Source organism: Myiozetetes cayanensis, unplaced genomic scaffold, assembly GCF_022539395.1.
Source record: "Myiozetetes cayanensis isolate MyiCay16 unplaced genomic scaffold, myiCay2020 scf13, whole genome shotgun sequence".
In the NCBI taxonomy this organism is placed as follows: Eukaryota; Metazoa; Chordata; class Aves; order Passeriformes; family Tyrannidae; genus Myiozetetes; species Myiozetetes cayanensis.
In genome coordinates this window covers 9,740,993-9,754,517 of record NW_026086937.1, presented here as the reverse complement: position 1 = coordinate 9,754,517, position 13,525 = coordinate 9,740,993, and the positions used below count along the sequence as shown (strand labels likewise).

General features: G+C 41.3%; 1 protein-coding gene across 7 annotated transcripts in view; it reads right to left on the bottom strand.

Annotated features, from left to right (window-relative positions):
- The window catches only part of FARP2 (FERM, ARH/RhoGEF and pleckstrin domain protein 2), a 67,850-nt gene that overhangs the window by 33,456 nt on the left and 20,869 nt on the right, over positions 1-13,525 (bottom strand). For all 7 annotated transcript variants that reach the window (XR_007627873.1, XR_007627874.1, XM_050307771.1 and 4 more), the window contains exons 5-7: positions 9,808-9,886; positions 9,048-9,145; positions 6,900-7,014 (exon numbers count right to left, since the gene is read on the bottom strand). Coding sequence is in view for 5 of the 7 variants with exons in the window: in XM_050307771.1 (XP_050163728.1) it covers positions 6,900-7,014; positions 9,048-9,145; positions 9,808-9,886 (292 nt within the window). In the remaining 2 variants the exon portion in view is untranslated. The remainder of the gene's footprint in view (positions 1-6,899; positions 7,015-9,047; positions 9,146-9,807; positions 9,887-13,525) is intronic.

Sequence of the window (13,525 nt, the reverse complement as noted above, 5' to 3'; positions counted from 1 at the left end):
ACCTAGAGTCGTGTGTTAGGTTAAACAACAGTTTAGCTGCATATAGATTTTTTTAAAATATAGAGAATATTGAAGAGAATGATTTTTACATTTGAATTTATCAGAACCAGGGATGATGGCAATATATATTAACTAACTCCATGTAGGAACTGTCTCTACAATTTAGAGTTCAATTATGAAACTTATTTAGTATGCTAGGACTTTAAAAATGGAAGTTGTTAGAAAAAACAATGCTTCTTTGATACTCAGTAAAATGTTCCTTAGAGTAAAGCACACACATACACAAAATGCCCTGAGAAAGTAAGACTGAATGCACACACATTTGACAACAGGAATTCAGCAGTGTTCTGTTGCCTTATTCATTCACAAGGGGGAAAACAAGAATCTAAAACACTGCAACAGGAAATCCCACATTTATTTGCCAACTGCAGAAGGCAGGGATTCAGTGACATTCCTAAGTTTACAAGTTCAGTCCATAATCCACCCTTATCCAAATGTCAATATTTGTGACCATGTATGTATAAAGGGATTGCAAAGAACACTCACAGAGGAACAAAAACCTGATTTCAAATGGAAAAAGAAATGCCAAACTACAGAGAGAGTTTTGTAGCTGCATTTCTACCACTGTTACTGTTACATGTACTAGTTATGTACCAAGAGCTTCAACTGGTAAAGCAGATTTCTCTTCCCCTCACTGAAATGAGCAAGTGCTTTTAATACCAGCTTTAAGTGTTGTTTCCATTTCTACCACAGATTCCTTAACTGCATCATAAAAGCAGGAGAACCACGGCTCCTGTTTATTAAACACATACAAGACAAAAGAGGTAGATCATAAATCCTACTTTTGGCTACAGCTTCCTGAATTACACTCTGAGAGTACTGTGTGTAACTCCCACCCACACTAATTCCTGCTATAATTCTTTTGAACACAACGACATTAGGAATGAAAGTGGAGCTTTGTCTTTTAAAGAGGGTGCTGAGGTTGGTAAGGAGGGTTGGAAGGCAAGGGAAACAAAAACAAAATGGCAACTAGAAAATTGGAGCTACATAGTACTAAAAATTCCTCAGGAACAGTCTGGTGTAACCGATGCAAAATCACTGACAGTTATTTCACGTACCGTTAGATACGACCCAAAGCACAGCACATCTCAGAAAAAAAAAAAAAATAAGACAGTAGCCAGCATTAAGAGTGTTCTCTTGCACACCACCTGCCTGTGCCTACCAAAGAAGGCAGAACCCGGTGTGGGGAAGCCGGGAACGAAGCCGGGCAGCTCCGGCTGTGCCACAGACAGGTACAAAGAGAGCAGTTTCAGTAACTGCCCTCAGATGATGGCTGCAGGCTTAGCTGCACAGCCCAGCCTCAAAACAATCTGCTCTAATTTTGTTCAGCCATTAAGCAGATAAATCTACTTAATCTTCCCCAGGTCAATGGACAACAGACTACCTATTACCAGTATTTCCAGCAAAAATCACTGTCAGTGCAATAGGTTTTAACATAAAGGTTCCTTACATCCACTTATCTATACAGTATTGGTTGTGTGTTACAATATTCCCGTGGCAATGGATTCAGAATAAATGCTGTCAAGTGTTAGGTGATTTGGAGAGCATTTAAACCCAGTGATCAATACAGAACTTCAAAGGTGAAGTGTAAAGTTAGAATTTTTCTAATTTACACACAATTGAAAGAATTTAAATCATGGACAACTAGGCTAACAAGTTGTGAAAGGACATAAGGGACAACAGTAAACATAAAATTAAATTTATAAAATCTTCTACTTCTTTCCTGACAAAGAAACCACAGCCATGTGAACACCTGTTGAATCCTGGATTGCACTCACCTCACGGAAGGTATTCTACTACTCTTAGTAGTAGAATACACTACACTACAGTAAAACCAGTATTTTGAGTGTCTGGGTGTCAGGATTTAACTGCACCACCATCAATACACCATCTACAAAATAAAAACCCTTTTTTTTTTAATAAACTACAGAAATAAGTAAAGTTAACTTGAGCTCTTGCTGAAGCAACTAAGTAATGTGCAATACCAAAAATACAAGTCACTCTGTTTATCATTACTACATTTGCAAAGTATAGTATACTTGTGGAAGTAAAAGAAAGTATTTGTCAAAGTGAAAGAAAAAAATAAATTTAATAGAAAATAAGCTTTCAGTTGTCAGCTCTCTGGTTACAACATTCTTAATATACAGAATGGATTGGATATACAGGTTCTGCTTTATTCAGTTTGATTACTCCCTACCACTTCTAATAGCTACAGTGAAGCAATTTAAAAAAAAAGAAGGAAAACTGAGGCACAAAGAAGGCGCTGCAGCAGTGGTCTGGAGATGAGCTATCCTGCCAGAAATGGGTTTCTCTTCCTGGATGCTCAGTTAGTACAAAAATCTCTGTTAGAAGCACTCATCACTAAAGAATCACAGAATCATAGCATGGTTTAGGTTGGAAGGGACCTTAAACATCATCAGGTTCCAACTCTCCCTGCCACAGACAGGGACACCTTCCACTAGATCAGGTTGCTCCAAGCCCCATCCAACCTGGCCTTGAAAATACCAGTCTGCTCAAGGTAAGTGGAGGAATAACAAAGGTCAATTAAAGGAAATTAAAAAATGAAAATAAACCACTAAAACAAAAATATGACACACCAGGCTAACATGAGAGGGAAATATTTATGTCTGTCCAACTGCACTTTGCATCACCAAGAAGGAGCCAAATGCCCCAGGTCCCTGTTCCTGCCTGTTCCTTGGAACAGAAGTGAGGAAAAATGTGTCTACACTGAGAAAACACGGGACCTCCTCAGCTGCTAAAGATAGGAAAGGGTGGCCAATACTCCCTGAGTAAGGGAAGAGAGAAGAGATGTTGTCCCAGTTGGGACTGGGGTTGAGGTAATTTTCTTCACAGTGGCTGGTATGGAGCTGTGTTTTGGATTTGTGCTGAAAACAGTGTTGATAACCCAGGGATGTTTTCCTTGTTGCTGAGCAAAGTTCACACAGAACCAAGGCCTTCTCTGCTCTACACACACTCCACTGGCGAGGGACTGGGAGAGCACAACAAGTTGGAAGGGGTCACAGCCAGGACAGCTGACCCCAGCTGACCTCAGGGATATTCCACCCCATATGGCATCACGCTCAGCATGTAGAGCCAGGGGGAGAAGGAGGAAGAAAAGGACATTCGGAGTGACGGTGTTTGTCTTCCCCAGTCATCGTTATGTGAGATGGAAACCTCTTTCCTGAGTTACACTCTGAGAGTACTGTGTGTAACTCCCACCCACACTAATTCCTGCTATAATTCTTTTGAACACAACGACATTAGGAATGAAAGTGGAGCTTTGTCTTTTAAAGAGGGTGCTGAGGTTGGCAAGGAGGGTTGGAAGGCAAGGGAAACAAAAACAAAATGGCAACTAGAAAATTGGAGCTACATAGTACTAAAAATTCCTCAGGAACAGTCTGGTGTAACCGATGCAAAATCACTGACAGTTATTTCACGTACCGTTAGATGTGACCCAAAGCACGGTACATCTCAGAAAAAAAAAAAAAATAAGGCAGTAGCCAGCATTAAGAGTGTTCTCTTGCACACCACCTGCCCGTGCCTACCAAAGAAGGCAGAACCCGGTGTGGGGAAGCCGGGAACGAAGCCGGGCAGCTCCGGCTGTGCCACAGACAGGTACAAAGAGAGCAGTTTCAGTAACTGCCCTCAGATGATGGCTGCAGGCTTAGCTGCACAGCCCAGCCTCAAAACAATCTGCTCTAATTTTGTTCAGCCATTAAGCAGATAAATCTACTTAATCTTCCCCAGGTCAATGGACAACAGACTACCTATTACCAGTATTTCCAGCAAAAATCACTGTCAGTGCAATAGGTTTTAACATAAAGGTTCCTTACATCCACTTATCTATACAGTACTGGTTGTGTGTTACAATATTCCCGTGGCAATGGATTCAGAATAAATGCTGTCAAGTGTTAGGTGATTTGGAGAGCATTTAAACCCAGTGATCAATACAGAACTTCAAAGGTGAAGTGTAAAGTTAGAATTTTTCTAATTTACACACAATTGAAAGAATTTAAATCATGGACAACTAGGCTAACAAGTTGTGAAAGGACATAAGGGACAACAGTAAACATAAAAATAAATTTATAAAATCTTCTACTTCTTTCCTGACAAAGAAACCACAGCCATGTGAACACATGTTGAATCCTGGATTGCACTCACCTCACGGAAGGTATTCTACTACTCTTAGTAGTAGAATACACTACACTACAGTAAAACCAGTATTTTGAGTGTCTGGGTGTCAGGATTTAACTGCACCACCATCAATACACCATCTACAAAATAAAAACCCTTTTTTTTTTAATAAACTACAGAAATAAGTAAAGTTAACTTGAGCTCTTGCTGAAGCAACTAAGTAATGTGCAATACCAAAAATACAAGTCACTCTGTTTATCATTACTACATTTGCAAAGTATAGTATACTTGTGGAAGTAAAAGAAAGTATTTGTCAAAGTGAAAGAAAAAAATAAATTTAATAGAAAATAAGCTTTCAGTTGTCAGCTCTCTGGTTACAACATTCTTAATATACAGAATGGATTGGATATACAGGTTCTGCTTTATTCAGTTTGATTACTCCCTACCACTTCTAATAGCTACAGTGAAGCAATTTAAAAAAAAGAAGGAAAACTGAGGCACAAAGAAGGCGCTGCAGCAGTGGTCTGGAGATGAGCTATCCTGCCAGAAATGGGTTTCTCTTCCTGGATGCTCAGTTAGTACAAAAATCTCTGTTAGAAGCACTCATCACTAAAGAATCACAGAATCATAGCATGGTTTAGGTTGGAAGGGACCTTAAACATCATCAGGTTCCAACTCTCCCTGCCACGGACAGGGACACCTTCCACTAGACCAGGTTGCTCCAAGCCCCATCCAACCTGGCCTTGAAAATACCAGTCTGCTCAAGGTAAGTGGAGGAATAACAAAGGTCAATTAAAGGAAATTAAAAAATGAAAATAAACCACTAAAACAAAAATATGACACACCAGGCTAACATGAGAGGGAAATATTTATGTCTGTCCAACTGCACTTTGCATCACCAAGAAGGAGCCAAATGCCCCAGGTCCCTGTTCCTGCCTGTTCCTTGGAACAGAAGTGAGGAAAAATGTGTCTACACTGAGAAAACACGGGACCTCCTCAGCTGCTAAAGATAGGAAAGGGTGGCCAATACTCCCTGAGTAAGGGAAGAGAGAAGAGATGTTGTCCCAGTTGGGACTGGGGTTGAGGTAATTTTCTTCACAGTGGCTGGTATGGAGCTGTGTTTTGGATTTGTGCTGAAAACAGTGTTGATAACCCAGGGATGTTTTCCTTGTTGCTGAGCAAAGTTCACACAGAACCAAGGCCTTCTCTGCTCTACACACACTCCACTGGCGAGGGACTGGGAGAGCACAACAAGTTGGAAGGGGTCACAGCCAGGACAGCTGACCCCAGCTGACCTCAGGGATATTCCACCCCATATGGCATCACGCTCAGCATGTAGAGCCAGGGGGAGAAGGAGGAAGAAAAGGACATTCGGAGTGATGGTGTTTGTCTTCCCCAGTCATCGTTATGTGAGATGGAAACCTCTTTCCTGAGGATGGCTGAACACCTGCCTGCCCATGGACAGTAAGGAATGAATTCCTGGCTTTGCTCTGCATGCTTGGGTGGCTTTTGCTTCACCTGTTAAACTGTCTGTATCTCAACCCCTGGGTCTTCCCACTTTCACCCTTCCAATTCTCTACTCCCAATCCCACCGAGGGGGACCAAGCAGCTGTGTGGGGCTGAGCTGGGGTTAAACCACAGAAGTCACAGCTATTTTTAGGACTGCAGCGCTTGCAAAATGACATCTCTCCAACAAAAGTTTTTCCACAGGTGTAGGGGATTCAAAATATGCCTTGAAGGTTATTGCTAAAGCTCAATGGCAACCTTTTCTAACTACATGCCTCAGCTGTTAATCTTCACATGGATTGCATGTGCACTTCTAAAACACTACTTTACAGTAAGATTTACAATCATTATAATAGTATGGCTGCAATACTACAGGATGTGTCTTGGCCTTAAACACAGATGCTGCCCTCAGAAACCACCTTGTTCTGTCTTAAAAGAAAGTCAGTCAGCAATGATCCATGATTTTACCCACATAAAGCAAAAGGAACATTTAACTTTCTAGTATAGCATTTGGATTAAAACACGCAGCCAGGCACAATAAAGCAGGCATGTAGTTATTCACAATTAATAAAAGCACTTCAAATTGCTAAATCCTAATATTCAAGGTCTCAAATTATAGAATAAGTTCCTGCAGTTCCTGACTGCATCTTAGAACCAGTTTTATATTTGTGGTGAAGAGTTTCTTTGTCACCAATAATCTCCCGTTACTTCAGAAATACCCCACCTGTAAGATAAGGTGTTGCATGAATTCTGGTGAAAGTAATTTCTCCCCCACTGCCTCCATCCTTCTTCATCTCTCTTGTGCTTAATGAGTACAGAATGAGCATGATGCAATTAATTTCTAATTATTTAGACAAAAGCAAGACCTATGCATTTGCTGGCAAACTGAGCCTAAACTTTGTAGACTGGAAATTCTGAAGAATTATTTTGCCTAAACCCATTATTATATGATGGCTTTCTTTGTCTTGTTATTAAAGGTACGCTGCAATAATCACTTGAGAAAAAACTACTGCCCAACAACTCCATCCTAACTATGTAACTACTGCTACACCCAACTTTCCTTGCTCAATGTAAATGGTGTTTAATTCACACTCTGTTAACATCATCCTATCATATGGCATGCTTGACCTCCCCCAAGCACTGCATGCCTGCATGCTCCCCAGGGGTTACATTAGGGGTTTACATTAATCCTCACTTACACATGCTTCTTGTGGAACTCCAGGATCTTTCCTTCAATTCTTTCCTGGTTTGGCAAATACTGGTTTGTTTTAAGGTGTTCTCGATCCTCCGATTCATCGAAATCCCCTATTTCGGCTACGACAGAAAATAGAACAATTTTAGAATAAGAAGAAAACAAAGCAGTGTTAGAGTAAGAAGAAACAATGGAAAAGGAACCATGACCAAAAATAGTTGGTAAGGAATTACAGAGACTCCAAGAGCCTTTAAGTGCTTCAAAGTTGTGCATCACACTTTCTATCCAGCTTCATTTTACCAAACTCTCACATTTATCCCAAGTAGACTTCCTGGGGATTAGAGCAGTATTTAAACATAATTTGGAAAATCTAGACTTCTTAAGGGTCCAAGATGTGTAAAAAACCCACGAGGTGGTGTGAACATTTGTTACTTACAGATACCTCAAACCAACCACTGTGTTTCAATGCATCTTTTTCTAAACATATGTAAAGTAGTAATGGGCAAGGCTACTTGGGAAGGTGGTAAATTACATCTGGAGCTTTGGTCTCCCCTTCACACACCCATGTCTTTCAGATACAACACAGTGGATTTAGGAAGAGATTTACAGGAGGAAAAAGCATGATTAGAAAGTGCAGAATGGCTTCCATCTGATACAATATGAAGCAACTGGAAGTCTTCAGCTTGGGAAAGAAAAGCACAGGGCAGGCAGAACACACGGCAGATGTATATAGAAATTACAGGTTGAATAAATACATTTTAAGAAGTAATTTGACTTTTGCTGATAGTAAAATATGAAGTTACAATACTAAATTAAAGCACTAAAGTTTTTAAAGGACAAAAGTACACATTACCCTAAAACCTCCCCCAAAAAACTAAGCTGTGAGGCTCATTTCCCTGAAAGGATGCCAAAAATATAAGCAAAATCAAAAATCAGACAAACACAAGGGCAACTAAACACACAGATGCAGGTAATCTGTGACTTAGAAAGGCCACATGCCAAGATTATGGGATGGATGCAGCAAAGGAAGAGTTGCAATATGCCTGCTCTGTGTCTGAGGGCTTCCCCATAGCATCTGCCATCAGCTACTGTCAGAGAAAGGAGTGGACTTGTTCTTAAAAAGAACACAGCAAATCCTGTTTAGAATCAAGCCAGCACACAAAACAAGTAAAAAATATTTAAAGGATTTCTGTAAAATAATTTCTGTTCAAAATAAAACTATTCTTTCTCACATCCAATTTTCCAGAAGAGCAGAATCAAGCTAAGGAAGGCCCGATGGTGAGGTTTGCTCACCAGTTCCCCACTGCTGAGAAATCATAAGCAGGTTTTTAATGGCACACACACAAGATAAATAAAATAAAATCAAATCACCCTAACTATTATAACTGCATTATTATATGGCAATGCAGAATTAGATAACCAATAATTATTTAGCAGTGCATGTGTGAAGAACATCATTGAACAGCTTTTGCTTCCAGCCATCAAAGAGCCTCCAAAGGCCCTGTCTGCAGCTCGGGCTGCAGATCTGTGAACACTCCGGCTGCTGCTCCAGCAATTTGGTGTCCAAACCCAATCAAGGTTTCCAGCCCCTTGTCTCAAAGGTCATGATTTTAGGTCTTTAGGCACAGACAGACCAAGTCAGCAGCAGCATGGAGGGCTTCCAAGTCAATTGTTTCCCATTTTTATTTTCCCTCCTAGTGAGGAAGAAAGCTGCTGCTGACAGCCCCACTGTGGAACTTGTTCTGGCACAGTTCTAGCTGTGTTTCAGCCCAGTTCCTATACACCCATCTTCCCCTAGGCACGGGGAAAGTGAGAAGCCAAGTCGAGGGAGCACAGAGGCAGATGGGAACATCTGTCTGGAAGATGTGGAGGGCTGGTGACATGGCCTGCAGAGCCAGGGACAACAGACAACACGGAAGGCATTTGGTTTCCAACAGCCTCCACGAAGCCAAAGTTATCTCATACGTAAGCACCAGCTGTTCCTCCCCACAGCCAGCCTGGATGACCATTCCAGGGCTGAAAATCAACATGTTTTACAGTGTGTAGGGAAGGAAATACCATGAGGCAGAGATGGCTTTTAGTTACCAAAAGCTTCTGTGGGCTATTTAACCTGGGCCAGCACGGGCACTGATGTCAGCCCAGCTGGGATACTCACACTGCAAAAGGTGGGAGACCAGCAGAGCTGCTGTGTTGTCACTGCAGGTCAGTCGCTCCTCTGCCAGGTCTCTCTTGATTTGCAACGCAAACAGGTACCTGAGGGAGAGGTACAAGGGTTGGAGTTACAAGGACCATCCTGACAGATGAAAGGACCACAGAACAACTGAGCAGGGGCTTTTAATACCAGAAACTCCTAATTCTTCCTCTCTCCAAACCCAAGGTAACACAGCAGCCTGGCTACCAAGGACACTCAAATCAAACAAAATAACCTGTGACTTGTCCAGTGCAATTTATCAACACAGGACTGATCCAGCACAACGGACTCACAGGAACAAGGAAGTAGAAAGAAAACCACGTTTTAAGCAGGGTTCATTTGTACAGTAACTGCAGCTGTCATTTTTAGCTGCAAACTGTGGGCTTCAGAAGTTTAAATACTAAATAACTTACCAAAGTACATACTTGATTATTTTATATAGGCACTGTTTATAAATTTTATTATTTTCTATATACTCTGACTCCTCTGACACCATGATGTTGGCAAGCCCTAATCTGTGCTGTTCTCTGTTTTGAAAAGTATTTTTTCTGATACCATTCATCTGCCAACACATGTCTGCTGAAACTGCGACACTCACTCCAAGTGCTCTTTGACTCATCTTCCATCTGAGTTCTGTTAGGAAGCAGCTGTGCTGCCCTCCTACCCTTACCTCCCTATTAATTCAGTAGGTAATGCAAATCTAATAGTTCTATAACTACTTTACCTGGTATATTCCTCTTGCAACTGACCCGGGTCTGGAGGGAAAAACTTCACAGCTAGACGAAGCATTGTAGTCTTTGGTCCTAGAAGAAAAGTTGGTCATTTCACACAAAAAAAACCCCAACCAACCAAACAACAACAACAACAAAAAAAACCAGGCATTCTTCATAAGTACACGCATATTCTATTTGCCAATGAGCAGAGAAACACAACACACATGAAGTCTAGCCAGATTTCAACTCCCAGCTAACCACAGCATGCTCTGGGGTACAGATTGTCCATGTCAACGGACATACAGCAGCTGGTTTCCAGAGGAACTTGGATACCACTGCCAAGGTGAGTCTGCAGGCTCAGCGCTGTAAGAAGAGCTCCATTCAACATGAAATCTGAAATACCCCAAAGCAACTACTTGGCTGCACACAACAGCATCGCAGGTGACCCAGTGAGAGAGGTCCCAGAAGGGGAGGAGAGGGGAGACACATCCACAGGCTCCCTACACCAACCACATGATCAGAACTGAACCCACGAGCCTGGCTGGACCCAGCTGGCTCCCTGCAGAGATAAAGGGTGTTTGCAGCCTGCTCCCGGCACGCCTGGTAATACCCATTTCCTCCCATTTTCAACACTTCCTTGCCCATCTCAACAACAGGCAGAAAACTAATTTAATATTCAAAACTAAACAGAGTTCTCAGTCACTGTTGGGAACAGTCCATAAGCCTCTCAGTAGCATTTTACAACAAAACACAACCGCGACTCGTCTGCGTTAACCGTTCCAGCATCACGACTCATCAAGCTGAACCACAATCGCCGCTTCATCCACATGTTTGAAGGAATTACCACAGGGTACCACAGTCACTCTCCATGCCAGGACTGGGCACCACCAGTTGTTTTTCCTGCCTTAAAACAGATGAGGCCAAGTATTTCACAGGCAGGCAGAGCACTGGCCAGCCTGTCCTTACAGGAGTCTGCTGAGCATCCACCGGACATCTGCAGGCACACTCTGGGCAAGAGCCAGGCCCAGCCACCCTGGGACTCCATGTGCCACTGCAGTTTCAAAGCAAGCTTAGACAAATTGAAATTAAAAAAAAAAAAAATCAAATTTGTTGGAGCATGCTGGTAAGTACAAGACAGCCTGCTTTAATTTATTTTAAGCACCAAGATCTCTTAAAGCTTGACAAAGTCCAGTTTAACCCCATCAGCCCCACGGCACACTGATTTCTTCTGTCTGGAATATCCAATTCTCATATGCTGAACGTTTCTCCACTCACTCTCTTGTTTGTTAATGAGGGAATTTCAGACTTGGCTTTTTGACTAGGAGAACTGACTCAGAGATTATCACAGCTGTCACAAGAGCAGCTCCCTGCCTCCAATCCCAGAATCACCAAAGCTTTGGTGAACAAAAAAAACTACAATCCACATCCCAATTACACTGCAACATCTAGAAATAAAAGAAGGTTGGAAAATAACACCGTATAATGACACAGAAAGCTTACATATGGCAGAGACTAAGGACTTTATAGTTCTTGAGACGTAGCAAGTGAGAAAAATGGTTTTAATGATTCCAGTAAAAAACCCCAAAACTTCACATCAAATTTCTGAAAATATCCTGAGCCTTTGGAAGATCTTCACAAGGTCAACAACAATACTGCATGTTAGTGATGCCAATCAACTGGAAAGTATTAATGTGGGAGCAATTTTGGAAGTGTTTTGAGCATCACTTACATCAAATGACAATAAATATAAAAAATTAAAAGCATAATACTGCATATTTGCCTCTGTAGCACAACCCTCCTCTTTTTGTTTAGTCAACCTTGCCTTTCCTCTATAAATAAGTCCCATTCAAATCAGGAAAAGAAACACTTGACCAGTGTTAACAGAGATGCAGAATTTATTTTAAGAAGCCAAATCTGAGCAAAAACAAAGACAACAATAAAAGAGATGTAAGGAAAACTTACTTGGGCAGGGATGGTGAACACAACGCTACATAAACTGGCAGCACCTCAGACAAGGTACCCAAAGGCCAACCTGATATTCTGTGCCTGTTAGGGAGCTGAAAATCTGGATCCAAACCCCTTGCCTTCTGGAGTGGTTTGGTAGTAAAACTGACTGCATTCATTTGAAAACAATCACAGTAAAATTCTTACCACAAAACACAATGCTAAATGTATCTCAGAACAGGTCACTAGCCAAGAGTAATTTAAAGTAAATCAAGAACTTTTGTGTCTAGAGAGGATGTCAAAGACTCAGAAGTGCATATCTGCAGCTACACAGCAATCACCAGCAACATCAACCAACACATTTGAGCTGGAACACCTTAAAGCCAATGACAACATTCCCCTGCTGCTGGACTAGAAGTTTAAAGGTTAACTTCAAAATCATTAAATTCTAAAAAAAACCTCAGACAAACAAAAAGCCCAATGTATAGAAAACAAGAAATTTCAATCAATTTAAAACTGATTTCAGAACGCGAACACCTGCCAGACAAGTGACTGGTACCTCTTACAGATTAGAATTTTAGAAATTTTAAAATAAATCTTTCTTTTTCACTGGCAACATAATGTCATGGTAGATCAAAAAGCAGCCATAAATATTAGCAAGCCCTCATGATTTTAGACCATTTTAGACCAATATTTGTCCCATCAGGGAACACCATCTAAGGTCAAGATTCCCCAATTTATATGGTATAGAAGAGAATACAGAAGGAGTAACCAAGCAGCACTGCAGAGCTGTGGTCCACCAGATCTTTTAACAAGGATATAATTCCTTCCAGTCAGGAATATATAAAAAGTTGGCAGTCCAACATTTTTTTGGTGGGGAAAACAGAAAGTATTGTATACCCTCTGAAGGAAGCCTTCTTTTATAGCTGGTTTGGCTCTTCTGCTTAAAAACCAATGTTGGCAAAAGTCAAAATCCTGACTTTAATGTTAAAAAATTAGCTAGAATTGGTGATTTCATATTTTCTGGCAATCAATTTTAGGCAGAAGAGTAACTCAAAACTACTTCCCAGTACTAATTTTCAACGTATTTCAATCAGAATTTGGAAAGGAGTAGGAATCCACCACACCCTCCTGATCTTGTTCTTCCACAAAGTCTCTGCACTCAGAACCAGAAAACAAACAGCTTAACTCTTTTCTAAAGGAAAAAAAAAAAAAAAAGCTGGATCTAATCTTTCAACATCTGAAGAACCAACCTGCATGCTGCATTCTTCAATTATTTTTCACCTTTAGAGTGCCTCTCACATTACTTTTTAGAGTGGGATAAAGGCAAGACAGCCTCGCTATTGCAGCATCCTCCTGGCCAGGGAGCAGAACCACATTTTACAGCCAAAGCAGAAGCTCTGAAGCTGCAGCCACCACCCAGGAAGGAGATCCCTACCTCTGCTCTCCCAGCAAAGCTGCTCCTGAGCACATGGAAAGAGCTCACATGGGAATCAGCCAAAATATTCCTTTTTCTTCCCACGGTATGACAACACAACTTCCAAAAGCTTACAAACAGCAAGTGTTATATTTCACTTCACCATAACACCAGCTGACCCAGTCTATCTAGATATTTATCAGAGAAAGAATCCTACCTGCAGTAAGTTTCCATTCCACCCACCATATTAAAAACGTCAGGTTGGCATGTTCCAACAGGAACCACTATCACCCCTACCATGTGTAATTTGCAGGGAAGCATAACCAGTAAATCAAGTAGTAATTGTGAAAGCAACCCACATAAAGCAG